This window comes from Lepidothrix coronata, unplaced genomic scaffold (assembly GCF_001604755.1).
Source record: "Lepidothrix coronata isolate B3197 unplaced genomic scaffold, Lepidothrix_coronata-1.0 Scaffold28, whole genome shotgun sequence".
NCBI lineage: Eukaryota > Metazoa > Chordata > Aves > Passeriformes > Pipridae > Lepidothrix > Lepidothrix coronata.
Genome location: NW_016690208.1, coordinates 762,469 through 783,522, shown reverse-complemented (window position 1 = coordinate 783,522; position 21,054 = coordinate 762,469). Strand labels below are relative to the sequence as shown.

Genomic DNA, 21,054 nt, shown 5'->3' with positions numbered 1-21,054 from the left:
TATGAGAAAAAGGTATTACAGGCAGTGTGTCATAGCAGGGTAATAAAAGATTGAGTGTATTCAACGATTTTGGTGGCTGCAGAGACTCCTTGCATTACAAATGAGAAGTCTGTAGTGAATAAACATTAAATGCCTTTAAGCCAACAGATGGTATCCTATATACTGTGAAAAGTCACTGACAACCGAGACAATTCAATATATCTAACACAATGGTGTTGCACTGAATCACACATTAAAATAAAAGGATGTTTGTAGGGTTTTAAAGAACATCCAGTGTACTAAGAATTGACTGTAAAGAAGCAGCATAAACAACCGTCTGTCTCGGCATTTCCATCCTGACCTTCAGTTCATTCCCCTGAAATTTCAGCTGTGCAGCTCCTCCCTGCCACTTTTGCTTAATTGCACAAAAATTTTAAAATCTGGGGAGCCAAGGTGACACCATGAAACTCTCATTTCCTTATTCAAATTAGTGGCTGAGTCCAGGTCTCTTGCCCTAAACTGTGCTTGTGCTCACACGCAATTCCACAGAGAATATTGCAGGCAAAATCCCGTGTGTGCCCCTTTATTAAGAATTACTGGTTAACATGATGCTGGGTGGACAAAATCCAAGTGCAACAGAATTGTTTTTATATCATTTTATTTATATATTTTTTTATTGAAGCGTTTACTCTTAATCCTTTTGCATACAGCACAATTATTTCGCATCTGTGTGCTAACTAAAACACAAAGGCTGTAAAATCTGGCACCTGTGGTCCCTAATAATTTTTTTTTGAGCTTCAGAGCAAGATGCTGCTTTGTTGCTAAGCTATAAATAGTTTTACTCCTGTACAGCATTTGACACTAACACACAGCCTGTGAGTATCTGTTGACTTCTCTAATTTCTCATTAATTTACCATTCTATATTTAAATAGAGTAAGATGGAGGGGAAAAAATTGTAATTCTCAGTATGTGTTTTTAATCAGCTGTTTCTGCTTTGCAGGAGAATCAATAGGTACAGAAGTTACTATACTTTATGAATTGGCTCAAAGGTAAGAGTGCAACTGAATGTTTAGCAAAAATATGGTTGTTTCTTAAGTTGATAAGGACGTTTTGTAGCACAACTTCCACTGTTTTGCTTTTTGGCAGGGCTTTGCTTATTAATATTCAATTTGTTAATAAAATATCCATCGAAAACAAACGAAGGCTTTTTTCCCCACTTCTCATCAAAAAGCTGAGATACTGAAAAAGAAACATCCCGCTACCAGGACTGTTCCAGTGATGAACAAACAATACCTGTGCCATGATCCACTGTGGTGGATGTTCACACATTATCCTGGTTGCCAGGAGGGACAGGGAGCTCCCTGTGACCTTGGGGCTGGCTCAGATCACTGAAGTTGCAGCACAGCTGAGGTTCGTTCTCACAGCCCCCTTCTGCTGAAGGTGAAGGGAGCAGGTGTTGTTGTGCTGCATATGTTGGTTTTGTGCCAGCCTGGGATTCTTCTGTGCTACAGAAACCCTCAGCTGCCTGTTCAAGGCAGCTTGAGGTCCCCTGAACACCAAGGTGAATACCTGGTGCTGGAAAATACAAAGCGGGCTGGAGGTCCGGTGCTTATTCCTGCTGACTTCAGTGAGCTCTGAATTTCAGTCTTGATACGACCTCTGATGTGTAGTGGTTTGTTTCCTGTATAAATTCCTGTATAAATGAATTTGACAGCAAGCCCTCTGTCTGTGCTTCCAAAGCCATAAAACAACGTTTTATATTTTAAAACCGTTTTGTTTGGCGCAAAAGGGATAACGAGAAGAACGCCACGATGTACCAGCAGCTGCGGGATGAGTCCCCTGTACCATCTGCTCTTCAGAGCTTGTCTGACTTTGATTTGTCAGAGAAGTCTCCCCTTGGCTCACCCGAGCACAGGCGTGACCTGGAAGGCCAGCCCAGCAAAGTGCCAAGCAAGTTCCCCCCAGGTAATGTTTTTCCCACTGAAGATTCGCTGGATATTGGGAAAAGCTGATGAATAACACACAAGGGAACTAATTAAGAAATAATGAAGAATGTTTGTCTGCTTCAGCTTTCCAGTTCCTTGCATAATCATTGCAATTCCAGTGATAAGGCACACAGAGATGGCAAGGATGTGAGCTGCCTCCTGTTTGAGACAAAATAAACCGTGATCATTTGTGCCTTTGTTGTTTTAGACTCTCAGCTTTTACAGTGCTCCAGACAGCCCTTAAATAGACAAGTTATAGGGGCAAAATAGACAATTGTCAAGAGATTATTACGTTGAAAAAGAGAGATTTTCTAATTTTGTGAAAGCCAGAGTTGTGTTTCCTGGAGGATTGTTAAGTGCTGCATAATTAATAAGTGGTGTCATGTTTGACCTGGATAGTTTCACTAAGCACGAGTGATGCTTGCAGTACTTTATCGGCAGCCATGAAAATTTAATGTCTGAGCTGGCACCGACTGCTCAGGGAGAAATATTGCAGAGTAAACCAGGAGTGTGTGACAGGGATAAACTGACAAATCAGGCAGTGACAGGTAGAACAGATCAGCTCCTGAGTAAAGCTGAAACTTGCAGCCAATGGAAGAAAAATGGTAGAATGGCAAAGCAAGAAGGAAAAGGTACAGTAATGAAACTTGATTCAACAGATTTATTTATTGTGGTATGCACTGGGTAAGTCAAAGTCAAATTTCTGTCTGAGTTACTCTGGGAGCTTCCTATTGTAAGGGAAAATGTATATGATTGGTGTGTTGAGCCAGATGTGAAGCTGCATTGCAGAGTTAGAATTCATTTCTCAGTACAGGGAATGTTTAACTAGATAAAATTGTTATCTACTCCAGTTTTGTAGGAAGAAGAAATTTGAAGAGCCTTAAAACTGGAATATTGCTTAAGTTAAAATGTAGAGTAGGAGTTGTCACTAAATGCATGGCTTGAGCAATGTACAAAAAAAAGACTGTCGTGGAGTCAGATATTTAATATCTGCCATTTTTAACAGCTCTGTATCATCTTTTAGTATTAACAACCATTAGATTTGGCAGGAGTACATAGTGTAAAAGAATACAGTAATTTGCTCAAAATAAGAAGTGGTCTCCTGCTTTATTTAGAGTTATTAATGGAGCATCTGCAAGAAATTAGAATCCTAAGACAGCGTTTAGAATACTCCATAAAAACTAATGAGAGACTGAGGAAGCAGCTTGAGAGACAAGTAACAGACAAGGAACTAGATCAAGGTAAGAATTTATTTCATGAGAAATGAAATCCACCTTTTCTGATGAGAGCCTGAGAGATCAAATGCTGCTGGAAATGTTTTGTGTGATTTTTTTTTTTAATAACCCCACCCCTTAAAATGATGTGCCTTTCTCAGAGTCCTGCTGCATTTTGAGCCTCTCAGCAGACACTGGTTTCCCACCCTGCCTGTGGAGTGGCATAAATACAGATCTGATGTGCCTTTTCCTTGAGACCAGTGCTGGAAGTGTACCCAGTACCAAAGCACAAATCTTTTATGGGATACACGTGCACCACAGAGCCTCAAACCTGCACATGCACACATTGCTCAGAGAACAGGGCTGCCAGGGACTTTTATAACATTTGATGGTGCTGTGGTTGAATTTCATACAGAGAATTGAAAGACCCTCCTAGTTCTGTTACCAGCAAACAGCCTGCTTTTTTCCCTTTTTTGTTTTTGTGCCTTCAGGATATCATTATTATTTCAGTGTTCTTGTATTTTAGGATGTCCTCTTTCACTTCTCAGCCATGTCCAGCCAGGGACAGTTGCAGGAGGGGAAGCCCATTTTATCAACATCATTTCAGTATGAATTTTTCAGTCTGAATAAAGAAGGAGATGCTTTGCTCTGAATTACATCCCTGCTATTGATCCAAAATAGGAACTGTGTAGAATTAGCTTCCCTGCCCCTGTCCCATGTGCACCTGGGGCAGTCAGCACAGCACCACTGCCAGCTGGAGATGCCTTCTCTGGAATTTTCTCACTACTCTAAAGCCAGCTTGTGTTTACACACAGGGACAAAATACCTGCAAGACAGAGCCTGGGCCATGTCAGCTTGTCATTGGAGTTGATTGGTGGGATAAATGTGTCCTGGACGAAATGCCACCGTGAGGTTTTAATGAGAAATACCTGACAGCGACTGATGGAAATTTTAACACGGAGTTGGTTTTCATTCCAAACTCTAATATAAAACAGCGGATGAAAAATGCTAAGAATAGTTATGCAAATTGGGAGGCAGTGCTCTCTGTTGCTGGTGTTCAGCATCTCTGAAAGCCAAGCTCTGATCTGTGTTTAAAACTTTTCACGAGGAGATAGCCAGCTTTTACTAAAAGGGTGCTTTTGGAGCACCTTTGAAGCACCCTGTACCTGCACTTCCCTGCACTTTGCTCTCACTCTCCCACCTTCCCCCCACAGGACAATTGATTAATATGCAATATTACTCAGACTGAAAGCAGGCAATAAATACAGACATACTTTCCTTTGCCTCAGTTTCACTAATACTGACATTAGATTCATTATGTTTTACATCACCCCATGATCCATTTCTGTTGTTGTTTAAATGGAGGCAACCTGCACATGGCAGTTTGCTTTCAGGGATAATTTACAGTGATGGAAAGGTGGATAAAAAGCATCCATTTCATCCATGAAGTATTTACACTGCTGGAAAGGCATTCTGTGCTCGTGAAATAACCACACTGAAACACTTCCAACTCTTACAGCTTCATAAAGATTCTGGCAAGGGCATCCATTAATACAGTGAAAGTATATTTTCTTTATAAACTGTCTTATGCCTTCCATCTGTCTTCTTGTTGCCTTGGCACATCTACCAATGCATGGAGGAGAAATTTGGGAAAGTAAAGGAAAAAAAACAACTACCTGTTAGAACAGCTCCTTTTTGCTACTGTGTACTTTCAGTCCTTCTTATTTCTCTCTGTACTGAAGATCTGTTTCATGAGATCAGATAAGCCTGTGCTCTCTTCTAATAATGATGCTCCTTTTTTCCTAATAGATGAGATTTCTTTGACTTTTAGTGTAAAAAGAAGTTCACAAGTGAAGTTTGAGGCAGATTCCTGAAGGCATGGGGTGATAGGGCAAGGGGGAATGGCCTTAAGCTGAAGGATGGTAGGTTTAGATTAGATATTAGAAAGAAATTCTTCCCTGTGAGGGTGGGGAGGCCCTGGCACAGGTTGCCCAGAGAAGCTGTGGCTGCCCCATCCCTGGAAGTGTTCAAGGACAGGTCGGACTCTTGGAGTAGCCTGGTCTAGTGGAAGGGGGGCTGAAAATGGCTGATCATTAAGGTCCCTTCCAACCCTAATCAGTTCTATGGTTCTGTGATTCTATGAATTCAATACTTTTAACTTAATATCCTTCGTTTGTTTTCCTTTAAAGCAGAAAGCCAAGTTGTAACATACTTAATTGTTGATGAGAGCCTGTTAAATTCATGATACTGAATCATTTGTTCAACTGAAGTTATTGCATAGATTTATTCTTGTCTAATAAATATTATATGGATGTACATACTCACATCTGCCCACTATTTTTGCCGTGTTATTTTTAATATTTAGATTCTCTAAGTATTTAAATGCCTCTGGGCTTCCAGTATTCTATAAATGACTCAAGTGCTGGTAATGACTACATCGTTCCTGTAGAGCTGAGCTTTGCAGTGCAAGTAGAACTAAAATAATTGCTTCAATCATTTCAAATGTTAGGCTTCAAAACAAAATCAAAGGTTTAATTTTGAGTTTCCCAGGTTTCAAATGTTATTAATGGCAGTTAACATTAAAATAGGGGCTTGTTTGCTTTTTTAACCCATAAGTGACTGTATCTACTCAGAATTCTCTTCATCTGTCAATGCCTTTATTTTGCTTTACCTGGGAATGAATATTTTCTTCCTCTTTGCTGTGATTTTCAATAGTGCCTTTCTTTCAGTCAGTGTTTCCTTTGAAACCTTCAAGGTATGCTTCCTTAGCACTCACTTTTTCAGCACAAAACAGAATGAGAACTCAAGTGTATTGCAATTGTGGGCCCTGATGCTCCACTTTCCTCTGGTTAGATGGACCTTTGCCTCTGTGGAGAGTGTAATTGATGTCAGCAGGGCTCTGCACAGAAGTAGTAGTCTCAATAGTGGGTCAAATTGCAGGATTGTGTCCCTATTACCACTGGCTCTACATTATCCCTTATTATGTAAGATAACTACTAGTTATATTCTAAAGCCTTTCAGTAGAACTGTGATAGCATAACTTTTCAAATAGGATAAAGCTGGGTGATGGGCAATAAATTAAATTAGAATCAAGATGAGACCATCAAGCCTTGCCACTTCAACTTGAATTGCTTTGTTAAAGTCTGAAAAGGGAAAAGCCTTTTGAGTTCACAGAGCTGCCTCAACTCTTTAACATATAGATAGTGAAATGCCATTAGTGCCAGGCTTCTGGAGCCTTTGAGTCTTTCAGTAGTGACAAGAGGTGCATATCATGGCACACTACATCCCAGTTAGGTAGTGGGTAAAAGCTTCAATTGGGATTACAATAAAATGAGATTACTCAGAGGAAGTGCAGCACATCAAATTGAATTGAACTGCCAGAGCTGAAAGGCATCCTCCTCATACACTCAGCTAATTTTTTTTGCCAGCTGGTTATTTCTCTATTAACCAAATACTTGACACTCCTGTAGTTATCTCAGGAGATACTGGGATAACCAATCAACTGAAAAATACTTTTAATTCCAATGGGTCCTGGAGTGTTTTACTGACTATGAGAAGGCTGTAAAGGGCAATAAAAATTACTTGACTTGCATTTCAGAGGCAGCACCTTGAGAGTGGAATGTGGCACTTTCCAGGCTGCACTGTAACAGTGCACTTGGGGGATGAGTAACATAAATACAGTACATTATGAGGAGTGCCTGGGCTGGAATTTGACTGACTGGATACAGGATTTAACGCTTATATTCATATGACTAACACAATAAGATCCTCAGGGTAGGATTCATCACCCTTATCTTTCTGAAATTTAGACATCTGAATCTGTGCTGGTTTTCCAAAGCTTCTCATGGAGGCACTGGAGAGAAGTGCAGCTCTTGGAGAACAGGGCTCTCACCCACAGAGTGGTGTGGAGAGGATGCACACATGGGGTGAGCTGCTCTCTGGAGGGGCCTGTTCCTCCCTGTGGCTGCTGATGGTTGATCAAGTCGGGCTCAGTTATCTCAATTTTAGATACATGAATTTAAGAGGGATGAATCTTCATCCCTGTGGTCATAAATGTGTTCTCAGTTTGTAATCAGAGGCCAAGACAGTGACTCTTGGCTGTGTGGTAACAGATCTATTGCCAGACTATTGATGTTACTCCTGCATTACTCCCTGTGGATTAGTTGGTAGAATCTAGTTGTTCTCTCACTAAATACAATGGAGTATGAGCAGAGCAAGACTAAAATATATGATAAACCCTCCAACAGTTTTCAAGTCATAGAAATGTCACAAAATACTCCTACATTTTGTCCTATTGGGATATTAACTGATAGGTAAAGACTGCTGGGGATAATTCTGCAATTTTGGTAATGGTTGCCCAGCAATGAGAGATACTTGTGATGCTCAGGGCTTTGGATTACTTGGCATTAACCTGAGCTGCCTTTTAGCCTGTAGTGATAACCTTCAAAATATATAGTAGAGAAATAACTTTCATAACATGTTTTTCTGCAATTTTTTAAATTGTTCTTGTCTGGAAAGTTTAATCTTTAATGACCTAGAGATGACTCATAAATCATCTTTTATGTATATATTTATAGGTTCTGCAAACATTTTTATCCATGGCTCAGAGCAGCATAATTCCCTCACTTCTGAAATACATTTCCTGAGGAAGCAAAATCAAGTTCTGAATGCAATGTTAGCAAAAGGATCCAGAGGTAAAAACGTGAACTGTGCTTTACAGGAGTAGCCTGCAACTCATCCCAGATCAGAAAACAATAAAATAGTCACATTCTACTCATTAAACTGACTTAACCATTCTCCCCACCCCTACAATTCCATGCTCAACCATAAGCATCCAAGCTGGGATTAACAATAATAGAGTAGAAACTGTTATTTTCTGATAGTCTCTGAAAAAGCTGATTTAGTTAAAAACCATAGCTTCAGTGAGGGCGTTACAGATACCTTGTGTTTCTTCTTGTTTCAGATAAACAAAAGGAAAATGAAAAGTTAAGAGAATCTCTTTCTAAAAAGAGTGCAATCATTGAGCACCTTCAGGAGGATCACGAGTGCATCAAGAAGGAAAACGAAAAGTTGCAAAAACAAATTTGCCAAAAGGAAGATGAAATCAGATACCTGACATGTCAAATTTACAGCAGTCGTAATGAATTAAACAGGTATTGATTCTGTCCACATTTAAACAGTCATTTAGAGAAGAAGATTGTCAATGTGACAAGCACGTGTTTAGCCATAGCCATTAACATTAATGAGGTGCATGGATGTATTCAAAAGGCAAGGCAAGAATTACGGAGGGAAAGAGGAATGGTTTTTAGATTTTGAAAAAAAAAAAATAAGAATTTAACTCAGCTGTTTATTGGGACTTAACAGGTTGCAAACAGAAATCAATGTAAAGCAACATCAGGTCTCGGAGAATGAGAAGTTACTGCAGTCGCTGCGGACGGAGATCAAGGTGTATGAAAAGCTGGAAGAAGCAAGAAGGAAGAGGACAGGTATAAATGCACAACATTTGCCCTTGCAACCCTTCCCTCTGAATATGACCTTGTAGGGCTGGGTCACTGTTTCTGTGCTTCTGCTTCTCTGCTGTGCTGAGGGAACTGACAACTTGCTAATCAAATGCTGCTTTTTGCTTGGTGTCACTGCCAGGCTGTTTGAGATGTTGACTGCACACCCCCAAGTTTCCTTTGTCTTTTAGCTAAGCTAAAAACAAGAATTGAAGATTTAGTGGCTCAGGCTTCCTGGGAATCTTAGATATTTACTTGTCATCTAAGTACCTGCTGCTGCATCCTCACAGGTCGTGCTTACTCAGGTAGCTTGTGCTTTCTCTTGGCTGAAGGTGAGGGTATGGCTTCTCCCTGGGGCTGGGAGAAGTGCTGGCACTGCTTTCTGAACGAGCTGTTTAATAATTTCCAGTCCACTTTGATGTCACTAAAGGTGAGAGGGGGACTGGAGCTCACCTGAGTTCTTCCTACCCCTTGTAAGGAAGCTGTGCCACCACGTAGCTGTTGGTGTGGTGAGATAAAAGAGTGGAATGCTGCTCATTGCTGCATTCCCCTTGCCAGATCCAGCAAATTCCTTATTGGAACTTCTTGTAAAAGGTGATTTTTTTTTCTCCCTGCTCCTCTAATATGCCCTGCTGCCACTGGATTTCCTGCCTGGCTGCAACAGAAGAGCCCTGTTGGCACAAGGCTTTAAGCCAAAGTTGGCTCAGGGTGGAAGTGATTCTTGTGGAACTGGTGATGCCATTAGAGAGTAGCAGCACCCTCCTCATGTAGCTCAGCCCCTTCCCACTGTCTGGAGAACACCCTCATGAGTTTGGTTTCAGTAGGAAAGAATACATGGAATTGTTTCTGTGAAAAGGCAAACACAGCCCTTGCTTTTTTTCATGTTCAGATTTGTTCCTCTGGTTGCCAGGTGATCACTACTTTGTTTTTAATTCTGTGTGTAAAATTAAACTCCCAATTCTACTTCATCCCTCCTCTGTACTCTGAGATTACCCATTCCTTTTTCTTTCCCCAGACTGTGCATTAGTGAGCTTCAGATTTTGTAAATCCTCTTCATTCTGTTTTTATCACATTTTTTAGCTTTTGGCTTGAGACTTAGTAGCTTTAATGGACAAAGTGAAAAATAATTTTCAGCTCTTTAAATCTTTCCTGGATAGAAGCAATTAAGACGTGCTTTTTTGTTTATCTCAATGCTGTTTGTAGTTAATTCTTAATATTGAGGATAACACTGGCTATAACTTACTTGCTGAGCGTTCTAGTAGCTAATATTTTTTAATAGTTAAAGATGTTTAAGTGTTTCTTTTGAAATTGTCTCAGATCCCAGATGTGATGCCTCAGAGGAATTCAGAAAAGATCAGAATAATCCACTTGACTTACACGAACTGTTGACTGAAATACAGAGTCTGCGGGTGCAGCTGGAAAGGAGCATCGAGACCAACAAGTCCTTGCATGAAAAATTAGAGGAACAGCTTTCCAAAGGAAAGAGGGAGGAAGTGGCATCAGTGTCAGCTGTTAATATCAACTGTCTTTTCAAACCAGGATCTGAGCACTGTGCAGGAGTGAATGGTACTGTGCTGTGTGTGCTTTTGTTGTGCTGTGGAACCTGTGCCTTGCTCTTTAAAGATGCTCTAAAAGCCTTATACAACATCAGCTGCACCCAAATCCCCTTCCTGGTAGAGCTGTTCGTGCAGGGGGTGTGAAGTGAAATTTTCCTTACCTGGGGGTTCTTTTTTCACTCCAGAGCTCTGTAGTGTTTGTAAGGGTGAGTAAGTATTACCCAAGAATGATCAATAAATGCACTAAATGGGCTCTGGATAAATCACTTGTCCCTTTTTTGCCCTTGAGGAATATTTTACCTTTATTTCAATCACTTTTAAGTGATGCTGTTTTAGCAAATCAAGGAAAATGTAATGTTTACACTCAGGTTATTGTTCCAATATAAATGTGCATGGGATGCAGAGGGCATGAAAATCTTCTTCCTTGCTGCTTAAAGTGCTCTGCATAGTAACAGCTTTCCATACATCCAGCATACAGCCAGAAAAACTCCTTGGAATGTCAACAGCTGACTTTATTAGGTTTTTAGGTTGCTGTCTTTACTCATAAGTGCTTAGGGAATTTGGGAGATCTTTAGTCTGGTAGTGTGGAGAGTGTCATACTTCTTGTGAAATTAATGGGAAGCTTACAGTTGCTAATTAAAATATGCTCTTCAGGAGGTATTTTAGATATTTTTACTATTTTGGGAGATATCTAGAACTTTGGATAGATGCTAAAATACAAGAGTAGGTAAATACTGGAAGATTCATGGCTGCGTTTCCCTGCTTCCTGAGTCCAAGTGCAGCATCAGCAATAAAAGGAGCAGAAGTAGAGTTGGGAAGTTTTTTTAATGGATGTAAACATCTACTGATAAGAGTTTTCCTTCTCACTTTTTAGTAGAAAACCTTTGCAAATGCCCTGCTGCCAGCAGAAACATTTGTGAGCAGCAGAAGCAGAGGAGTGGACGTTGCATTTCACTGGGGAAAACAGGTACGTCCAAATGTGTCCTAAATATGAGTTATGACCCTGAGATGAGCTCAGTTGGTCAGAGCCTGGTGCTAATAATGCCAAGGTTGTGGGTTCAATCCCTGTATGAGCCACTCACTTAAGAGCTGGACTTTGAAGATCCTTGTGGGTCCCTTCCAGCTCAGAATATTCCGTGATCCTGTAACTGTCGGTACCCTCAGACCTGTGGTTTGGGAGAAATTTAGTGTAAATCGGTTCTGCACGTAAGGATAAAAGAAGTCCACTATTTTTCTATCCCAGGTACACCCCCAGCCCCTAAGGATGATGTAGACAGTGCTTCCCACTGCAGCAGCACCTCCTGCTCCAGCACCACGTGCACCCCTCGCCTGGTGCCCGGACACGGGGTGTGGGCGGACAAAAACGGGCGCCACGTGCTGGGGCTGATCGAGGACTACGAGGCCCTGAGGAAGCAGATCACAGAGGGGCAGCAGGTCCTGGCAGAAATGGATATTTCCCTGAGAGACATCACTGGTACGAAGCTGCAGGAGCCTGGAGTAAAGGTAAGCAGAGAAAGCTGCTAAAGGAGGGTGAATTTATAGAAGAAGAACCAGGTTAATTGTGCAGCAGGCACTGAATGACTCAGGACACCTCGACCTTCACTCCAAGCCTCATCTAGATGCAGGCACTTGTTTGTGATTCTGAGTTAACGAGGCTACAGGTAAATTAGTTAATTCTGGTGCTTTAAGCAGTCTTAGTTTTACTTGCAAGTTGAAATGAGGTAAAACTGCTTGCTTTTATATGAAAAGTGGTGTTTGTTACGCTGGAAACGATAAAAAAGCCAAATGAAAGCAACAACAGAAAAACCTCAGGTAAAAGTCTGAAATGCTTTAAAGAGGGCATAAAGTAGTGGTGTGTAAAAATAATCTAAGGATAAAACTAATTGAGATTTTCTTGTAATGCAGGTTTGAGACTAATGCAGGAAATATGAGACAATTAAAAGAAATGGGATACAGAGCTAATAAAGTTCCTCACTTAGTTGAATTCAGCCCTTTAGTAACACCAGGTTGTAACTGTACATTAATGATTGATGCATGCTAATGAGGGTTGTTTCATATTACATTCCTATTCAGGGAAGCTTTTTAATATTTTTTCACTTCTTGGTATCAGCTGAGCATTTTAGCAATATCAGTGGCTATCCAGAGACTGGAATATCTTATTAATGATCAAATATTGTCTTCTGGAACACAGTGTATCATCCTTTCTGCATCCTGTGACACAGTAATAACAAGTCATGGTGCTCTTGCTGTAATCTTAAACATAACAATGTTTAAACAAATCAAATGTTTGTGTTGTCTTGAATAATGTCAGTCCTTTTCCTCTAGAATCAGGAGAACTGGTTAGTGTTTACTTCTGCTCATTTTATCTTATGTAATATTTTCAATTCCTGGACACAGTTAATGATGGCATATTTGGGGTGGATTGAAGAGATAAATTTGCCTACAAGCTTCAATTAAAGGGAAGGAACAGTCTGTACATGTCTGTGGCATCTAATAAAGAACTAAGAAACTTAAACCCCAACAGGAAAGGCTTGGAACAGGCACTGGAAACAACAGCCAGTGGTAAAAATAATGAACCACTGGCATGGAGGGTGCTCAGAGACACTTACTGGAGGCGATTTAAAAAATGATTATGCCAATATTTGAAAAATTCCATGTAATGCTTTCCTGCCTTGGAGTGGGAAAGGAAACTAAGTGACTAATGAAGGTCCTTTTCACCCCTATGATTTTATGATAATATAAATGTTGTAAAAACCATTCCTGCTGCTCTTCAAAAACCAGAAGGTCTTAACTGCAGGGATAAATTTGTGCTACTTATTTTTGCAGTTATAATTAGTGAAGCTATTGAAGGTGCAGTCTTCCACAATTCTGAAATTCTTTTTGTGGTGTCACATGTGTGCTCACCCAGGAAAATGATGCCTGAATGACAGTTAAGACTCTCTGAAGTATCATATATTTCCAAATGACCTAGTTAACATACTGATAATGACTGGAAAAGTAATCTCTCTAAGTTTTTAACTTGTTTTGTTGGTGTAAAGATAAAAGCAGTAAGTTTCACAATTTGCAGTTTCCTATCAAGCTTTACATCACTGAATTTTCAGACTACTTAGCAAATGGGATGTTTTATGTGACAGGAGGATTCTGGTTAGATAACAATGCTAAATAAATATTCAGATTATATCCTGCATGGGGTAGGAACTGCAAATGCTTTTCCTTCATTACCCTTCCCCCTTCTGTAGCACCACTGCTTTGGTAATTCATTTGCTCCCCTCACATTCTTTCCCTCCTTTATTTCACATTTATGCAATTTCTTCAATTTGGTTTTCTCATCTGTCAGCAGAGGAAAACATTTTATGTGTGTCCTGATGGTTATTTTAGCATTAAATGGAACAGTTTAAAGGGTCTGCTAAGGAAGAAACATCTATATTGCTTAAATTGATGTCTGTAATCATTGACTTTCAAATAACATGACACGAAATGCAAATGGAGAAAGAAGAGAGTTGCCAACTGTTACCATGTGGCAAAGGAAATCTAGTAAATATAATCTATTCTTAATCATGGTTATTGATTAGGATGAATCCCCTCCCTCCCTGAAATTCTCAGATAATGCATAATTCATCACCTTTTGTTAAGTAACAAATTAGTTTTTATGGCAAACAATGTCTGTGTACATTATCTTAAATATGAAATCACACCCACTGGATTAAATCCATTCATTAAGATTACATTTCCATAATGTTTTAACTATAAAATATGACATGTCTCTACTCCTGTGATACAGGTACCAGCCCAGGCATCCCTGCATGGCTTTTCCACAAATACTCACACAGTGCAGCAGATTTTAGAAGAGGCTGCACGTTTACTGAAGCTTCTCTGGAGAGTTTCCCTTCCCCTGAAAGCTGCTCATGGTACTGCTCAGGGCACTCAGGTACTGCTGGGTTTCACTGGAATTTGTTGGATTTGAGGGTTTTTTCTGAACTCTGATAATGTGTCAAGGGAGATGGACCAGTTACAAACGTGTCCTTTGGGAAAATCTTTTGAAAATCATGAACCCAGGATGTCCAGTGTGTGCTGGATCCTGTCCTGGTCATATTGTGTGCCCAGGTGTTAATTTACAACACACTTCATAATCAAGATGTCATCTGTAACCCTGTCACAGGATATTCAGGAAACCCAGGCAGGTGGCAAATGTTCCACTTCTGCAAGAAAAGGTTTGGACTCCCTGTTATTTGAGCCAAATTCAATTTGATTATGTGTATTCCAGTACGAACAGAAACATCAGCAACTTCGATGTAATCTCAGCTACAAAATGTTGTTGATGCCAAAGCTGTAAAAGAGGATGCTTTTGTAAAAGTGTGACAAAACCCCAAGACAAGTTTTATAACATTTTAACTAAAAAGGATTGCACTGTGCAAATGAATGAAAGTAAACTAAATGAGGAATGAATTATCTCTACTGTCAGAGTACCACCACTCAGCAATGCAACTGTTTCAAACTCTGGCTTTAAAATAAATCTGAAGTGTTTTCACTGAGGTTTTTGTATGTGTTTTTTAAGGGAAGTAGGATATTCCTGAAAAACCCCTCAAACTTTAGGAAAGTAAACATTTTATATATAATTTCATGACATTTTTGGTGATGTTTTCTAGCATCCTTATATAGACTCACAAAAGCAGAAGGAGTTTGCTGTCTGATATATTCACTGATGTTTCAGCTCCATATTTGGAATGTCTTGGCAAGTGTGTGTGCTTCCATTTTTATCCTCATGTGTGTAAGCTATACAGACAGCTAAATGTTGGCCTGGGTTGCAGTATCTGAACAAACCTCACACACACTCAGGGCTTTCAGTATGTGGGTGATGCATCTTGTGCTTCCCTGTCACACTGATCCAAACCTTCTTATGAAAATCTGACCTTAATGTGTGTGGGGATTTGAGTTCCCAGGATGCACCTAATTAGAGCCTAATAGAATCTTTTTTAAAGTTTCTTATCCAACATCCCGAGATCTTAAGAGTATTAGATTGCTTCTGATGTCTTAAATGCAGCATATGAAAGAATGTCTCTTGAAGCTTGATTGTAAAAGATACAGGGCATTCACTGCCTTCTCTGCAGCCCCACAGGACTTGTGAGTAATCACTTCTGCAGAGCTAAGTACTGGGGGCAAATTCCAGAGACACATTAATTAACAAGTGGCACAGGATTAAAAATGTGCAAGCTTAAGTTTGCCCAAGGGTCCAAATTGGTGATACTGGAAGATGTGTCAGGGCTGCTCACCATCCTGTTTGGCAAGTTACTAACCACAACTTGGTTGGAGCTGGTGAAAACTGAACCTTAATAATGATACTGTCAAATAATTTTGCAATTAAACCATCCTGTTCATATGTCCAGTGCCTTTTAGCCCTTTGACAAAGGCAACATCAGCTATTAACAGAACACTGGAGTTCTGAACCTGCAGACAGGACACTTGCTAATCCCATGGCACTGCCCTTCCTTATCTTTTCCAGTTCAGAAACAAAAATAGGCACTGGTGTTAAGACTGTCCCCAGTGTAATAGAAGAATTGTAGTTGTCTCTTGACAGGTGTCATAGAATCATAGAATCATGTCATGGGTGTCCTGGAGGAAGGACAGGATTCAGACATCTTTCACTCCTTTAAGTTTTTCATAGTCTAAGGAAGCTTGAGAGTACTTGTACAAAAATATTGAGCAATCCTCAGTGTGGATAGTGCTTTTATGTAATAGTTTAATGTCATATTTTCTTTTCTCAATTTAGGATGAAGGGATGAAAGCAGAAATATTTCGATTGCGGAAGAAACTGTCTGAGCAAGAGAGGAAGTTGCACAGCACAGTGAAACGCTTGCACTCCACAAACCAGCTGAAGGAAAACATGGAGAAAGTCATCATTGACCAGTGTAAGTGTGTGCTTTGTTAATGATTCTTATTTCATTTTTGTAGCCTGTGGCTACCTTTACAACTGGCATTCCCTTGTGCACTCCCAGCTGTTAGTGACAAACAGCTCACGAGGTTCAGGCTGTGCCAGACTGATGGAGCCTCAGTCCAGTGGAAAAAAGTTGCCCAAAGCACAGAAAGCTGCAGAGAATATCATGGGAAGCAGTTCATGGTTTTACACAAACCACTGATAACATGTCAATCCATGCAGCTGCCCCTGATTGCCACTTGAGTTATTCCATTTTGGATACTATTTTTTCTATCTTGCAACAGTTCTGGACAGAGGCAAAGCTCCTGTTGCTGTAGACCTTTTCAGCCAAAGATTTTTGTCCTTCTCAGAGTTGTGATTTTGCCTCAGTCTTAGTAAACATGGAATTAGGCTCTTAGATTTTCTGAGGTGCTGCCCTTGTAGCAAAGGAGATCTGTCAGTGCTCTGCACCAGCCTGGGGAGTGCAGGAGAACAAGGTTCAGAATAACAAAAATTTGTTGTGAGTCCTTTATTAAAGAAAAATTAGGACATGCTGTGAAATGATATTTTACTCTTAGCATCCTGTATCTAGGAAATTAGCTGGAAACATGAAAACAATTGTAGCTGTTTTGAGCCAGGTTTGAAGAGATCCATCTCTGCTGCTTTAGAGTTTAATCACTCACCAGAAGAGCTTTGAATGGATGTCTCCTCTACCTTCATGCTACAGCAATATGTGTATTGTGGGAGGGGGATTTAATTTTCTTCTTTAAAAAGAAAATTAAAAAGTCCTTCCTTACCTTCTCTGAAGAGGTGGGACTGAATGGCTCGTTAGTCTGTGCTGGAGTGGCACTTGTGTTACCAATAATTCACCTAGACTGGAAAATGTTCCACACCATACAAAGTTATAAAAATGGCCATAACACTATATGTGATTCAAGTCATTTAAATGCAGTGTAGAGTGATAAATGTTATTTTGCTCCATAACCTGTAACTTTTATATCTAAGATCCATATGTCTCCTGCCTGCAGATTTTTGTTGTTTTAAGCATTTATGGGCTGGTTTTTGGTCACTTCTTTCAGAATTGTTATATTAAACGATGTACAAATTACTTATATTAAATCATAAACTGTGTTTTGTTCAAGTTTTAAAGCTAAATAGCTCAGCTTGGGGTTGTCATATAAAAATCAAAGCTATTGTAGTATGTCTTTCCAAATAATATCCCTGGGGTAGATTTACTGGTGTAGTTTCTCCAGTTCCAGTGACATCTGGAACACACTGGGTTATTTCAGAACTAGGCAGGTTATAAATCAACAGAGATTTTTACCCCTGTAGCCAAAGTGTTATCCCTCTGCCACTCCACCACTGTGGAAATGTGCAAACAGCACATCTCCCCCTAATTTTGCTCCCTCTTTGCAGGGCTTTGAGCCTCATCTGAACGAGGGGCTGAGAAACTGAAACCTGCATTTTCTGAAACCTCCGTAATGCAAAAGTGCTGCCTGGGGAGCAGCAGCTGTGCCAGCAGTGTCACAGCCTCCAAATTCTCTTCATGGGCTGAATTTAACATTTTTGATTTAGGAAAAAAACCTAGTTTGCCAGGTGAAATGAATTTGCTAGCAGAGCTCTTATGAGCAGAGAGCACTCTGCTACACAGAAAGGCCTCGATGTGATTTTCTCTACGTTTCATTGATTATGGGAATTATGGATGTCGAGTTGCCTTCGCCTTCAAGAGCAATTTAATAAATGTTTCTAATTTGCATCTGTACACAAATTCCTGACCAAGCATACAGCGAAACTGGGGGATCATGTGAAGCTGCTGGATTTTTGTCAGGATGTTCACACTTGTTTTTGAGATTTCTTCCTTTCCCCTTTTGCTGCTAAGAAAGGAAAAGCATCGCTTTCCTTTCCATAGGTGACCTTCCCTGCCTTCATTCTCCACACATCCTGTTACCTGGCCACTCCACTGAGGATATTCAGGTTCCCTCTGTTATTTAGCTGAACATTCCTAAATATATTTAGAGGCAGAGACTGGAACATTCTTGTGGCTCAGAACCTTCTGTGTGCTTTCTCTGGTGAGAGAACTCGTTGCTTATAAACCTCCTCTGAACCTCTGAACGTGGAACAATGTGGTGCCAAATTGCAGTAATCTGCCAAGGGTGTAATTATCTCATGACAGCTCTACCCTTGGAGTTGTTGGGTTCTTACTGTTGTAATGAAAAATCTTTATTATGGCTAAATTGTTTATTTTTGAGACTGGAATATCAAATTGGTGCTTGTTGAGGGCTGTATTTCAGCAGTTATGGAGCTGACACAGATTAGAGACTCGCAGATTTAATCTGACATTTATAAATACCGGTTTTGTTTGGGGAGCATCCCCTCCTCTGTTCACAGGTCTCCTGCTGTCCCCACAGAGCCAAAGTAGCTGGATGAACAGAGAAAACTTGGAACCCTTCAGAACAAGCCCCTGACAGGATTTCCCCATGGTCCAGAGGGGTTGCCTTGTCCTTGAACTGCTGGAGGATCTGGGTGACTCCTTTTGCCACCTGCCCATGGTCCCCCCACAACATCTCCACTGCAAATTTTCACTCTTCCCTACTAACTGCCCTCCCCAGCCCAAATAGGATATATAATGGCTCAAACTGGAGTTAAATCAGGTACCAGGTCCCCTCAGAATGAACAGAAAGTCTTCCTTTCTGCCTTAGGTGGAGGGAACTGGGCACTCAGGATCGCAGGGGCTGTTGGTGCCTGGGATGTCACACGTAGTGCTGAGCTATTCCTGTTTCACATGGAATGTTCTTGGTGGGGCAGAAAAACTTCTAAACCACTTCCATGATGCTTAGATTTGAAAAGCAGATTATGGAATATAGGCCAGGAGTAGGAAACCACATTCCAGGGGTGGCCTCTGGACCTGCCCTGTGGTCCTGAGGAAATCCTCCTGCTCAGATGTTGTTTAATATTTGGTCATAAGACTTGAATACAGTGAATTTAGAGAGACTTGAAGTATTCTTTTTAATCTCCTCTTTCTTTCCAGTGGTTTTAACTCATGATGTCTTGAAGAAAGCCAGAGGAAACCTGGAAGTAAGTAAAATTTTTGCTTGTTTTTAATTCCTTGGTATATGCTAATCAGAAATCTGCATTGCTGCGTCAGGAGTATTTTGCAGAATTAGTCTGATTTGCTTTAGGTTTGCTACCTAATCAAGTCTGGGTGACAGCAGTTTAGTATGATAAATAGTCTGCTGTGTTTGATGTCTGAATTAAGAGTTTTATGACTGACCACATAAACAGCTAAACCCTCTCCTTCCTGATGCTTCCCTAGATTAATATTCATGTCTGTCATCACCTTCCAGCAGTTTATTTTCGGGTGATCACAGCCTGATAACCTGCCTGCTGAACAAGTTCACAAAGACACCCTTATTTAAAGCTGGAGTGTGTATTAGTAACTGGTGCACCTTTTATTTTTTAAACATGGACCCAACAGGCAAAGCTTTTGCAACCATCTCTTTGCTGGTGAAAGGTATTAAATCACTGGGAGTGTTTAAATAATCACTGCTCAGATATAATTTCTCCCAGAAGGTTCAGGCTTTGCTCCCAGAAGGATGTAATACACTTCTTGACTGCTAAATCCCAACCTTCTCCTCACACCCCTCCACTGTGAATGATTGTACAGTTCTCAGCCCCTCCTTGAATTTTCCTCTAACCTTTTCTGTGCACCCCTTCTCCCTCACCCCCATCAGTGCCTCCTTCAGCACTTCCCTGTGCAGCTGCTGTGCTGTTGTCTCAGCCCTGCCTGAGCTAGAAAGTGATGACATAAAAGAGTCTTTCTGCTTACAAAAGTCTTATGACTTTAATTTGAAGATCTGCTGAACACAGAAGCTCCTATTTGCAGCTCCTTGTGCAGCAGGATGGGGTAGGGACAAATTGTGGGCATCAAAGTACTGTACAATAATAGTAATTATTGCTTTTCTAACCAGGTCCCACCAGCTGAGAATCAAAAATCACCTTCCTACACCAGCAAAAAGAGGATTCTCTGAAGGAGAAAGTTCTGCTAACACAGACTGGTCCTGGGAGTTGTTTGCTTCATGCTGCCTTACTATTTATTGATGTAAAAATGTTTGTTCAGCTCTTTTAATGGAATCAGCCTTTGACCAAAAAAAAAAAAAAGAGGGCAAAAAAAGAATTTTTTTGGTAAATAACTTATTTAACATTTTCTGTAATGTAAAGATGGTTTTTAATATTTATTACAGAAGCAAGGTACTGCAAGTACTGAGGAAAACTCCAGATTTTTTTTTTTTAAAAGTTGGCACATTTGAAATTTTATATTTGTAATTGTCATGTTATAAACCTATTTGTTGTTATAGTCAAACAGGTCCAGAAAGAGTCAAGAATATGATCCACCTTCCACTGTTTCTCTACTGCTAAAATAATGTAGGTTAAAAAAAAAAAAAGATTCTGCCAGTTGTCATTGTTTTGTAGAAATGTGAAAAAATGTTCAAATTTTAAAGCATTTTAACCATCTCTGGAAGATTCTTCTGGAAGCTGCCTGATGCTGGGCTTTCTTACTGTCCTGTTAGGAACTTAGATTGATGCTGTGTCTGAAAATGTTACGTAGAATCAGACAATTAAAATGAAAAATAATCACAAACGTGTTTGTGTTACTTTGTTTAAAACCTCAGACTTTGAGCATTACTGAACAAAGAAACCACATCAGAGGGTGCCTTTGCTGAGTGGCACAAAGTGAACTGGGAAAATAGTTTAACCCTAAAATTACCATAATACAGCAATTTTTAGTTACAAAAGTAGACTTTGTGGTGCAATCATGGTTTTATTGAACTAAATTAAAAAATCATAGAATGGTTTGGGTTGGAAGGGACCTTAAAGCTCATGTCATTCCACCCCCTGCCATGGGCAGGGAC

At 40.2% G+C, this 21,054-nt stretch overlaps 1 protein-coding gene across 1 annotated transcript in view; it reads left to right on the top strand.

The window, feature by feature from the left end:
- The window catches only part of CDK5RAP2 (CDK5 regulatory subunit associated protein 2), a 72,088-nt gene extending 51,305 nt beyond the window's left edge, over positions 1 to 20,783 (top strand). The window contains 13 exon segments of the mRNA XM_017810320.1: positions 981 to 1,029; positions 1,770 to 1,945; positions 3,081 to 3,206; positions 7,757 to 7,873; positions 8,143 to 8,332; positions 8,544 to 8,665; positions 9,995 to 10,243; positions 11,108 to 11,200; positions 11,477 to 11,736; positions 14,015 to 14,161; positions 16,001 to 16,139; positions 19,173 to 19,219; positions 20,113 to 20,783. Of these exon segments, the coding sequence (XP_017665809.1) occupies positions 981 to 1,029; positions 1,770 to 1,945; positions 3,081 to 3,206; positions 7,757 to 7,873; positions 8,143 to 8,332; positions 8,544 to 8,665; positions 9,995 to 10,243; positions 11,108 to 11,200; positions 11,477 to 11,736; positions 14,015 to 14,161; positions 16,001 to 16,139; positions 19,173 to 19,219; positions 20,113 to 20,172 (1,775 nt within the window). The 3' untranslated portion in view covers positions 20,173 to 20,783.
- The last annotated feature ends 271 nt before the right edge of the window (positions 20,784 to 21,054 follow it).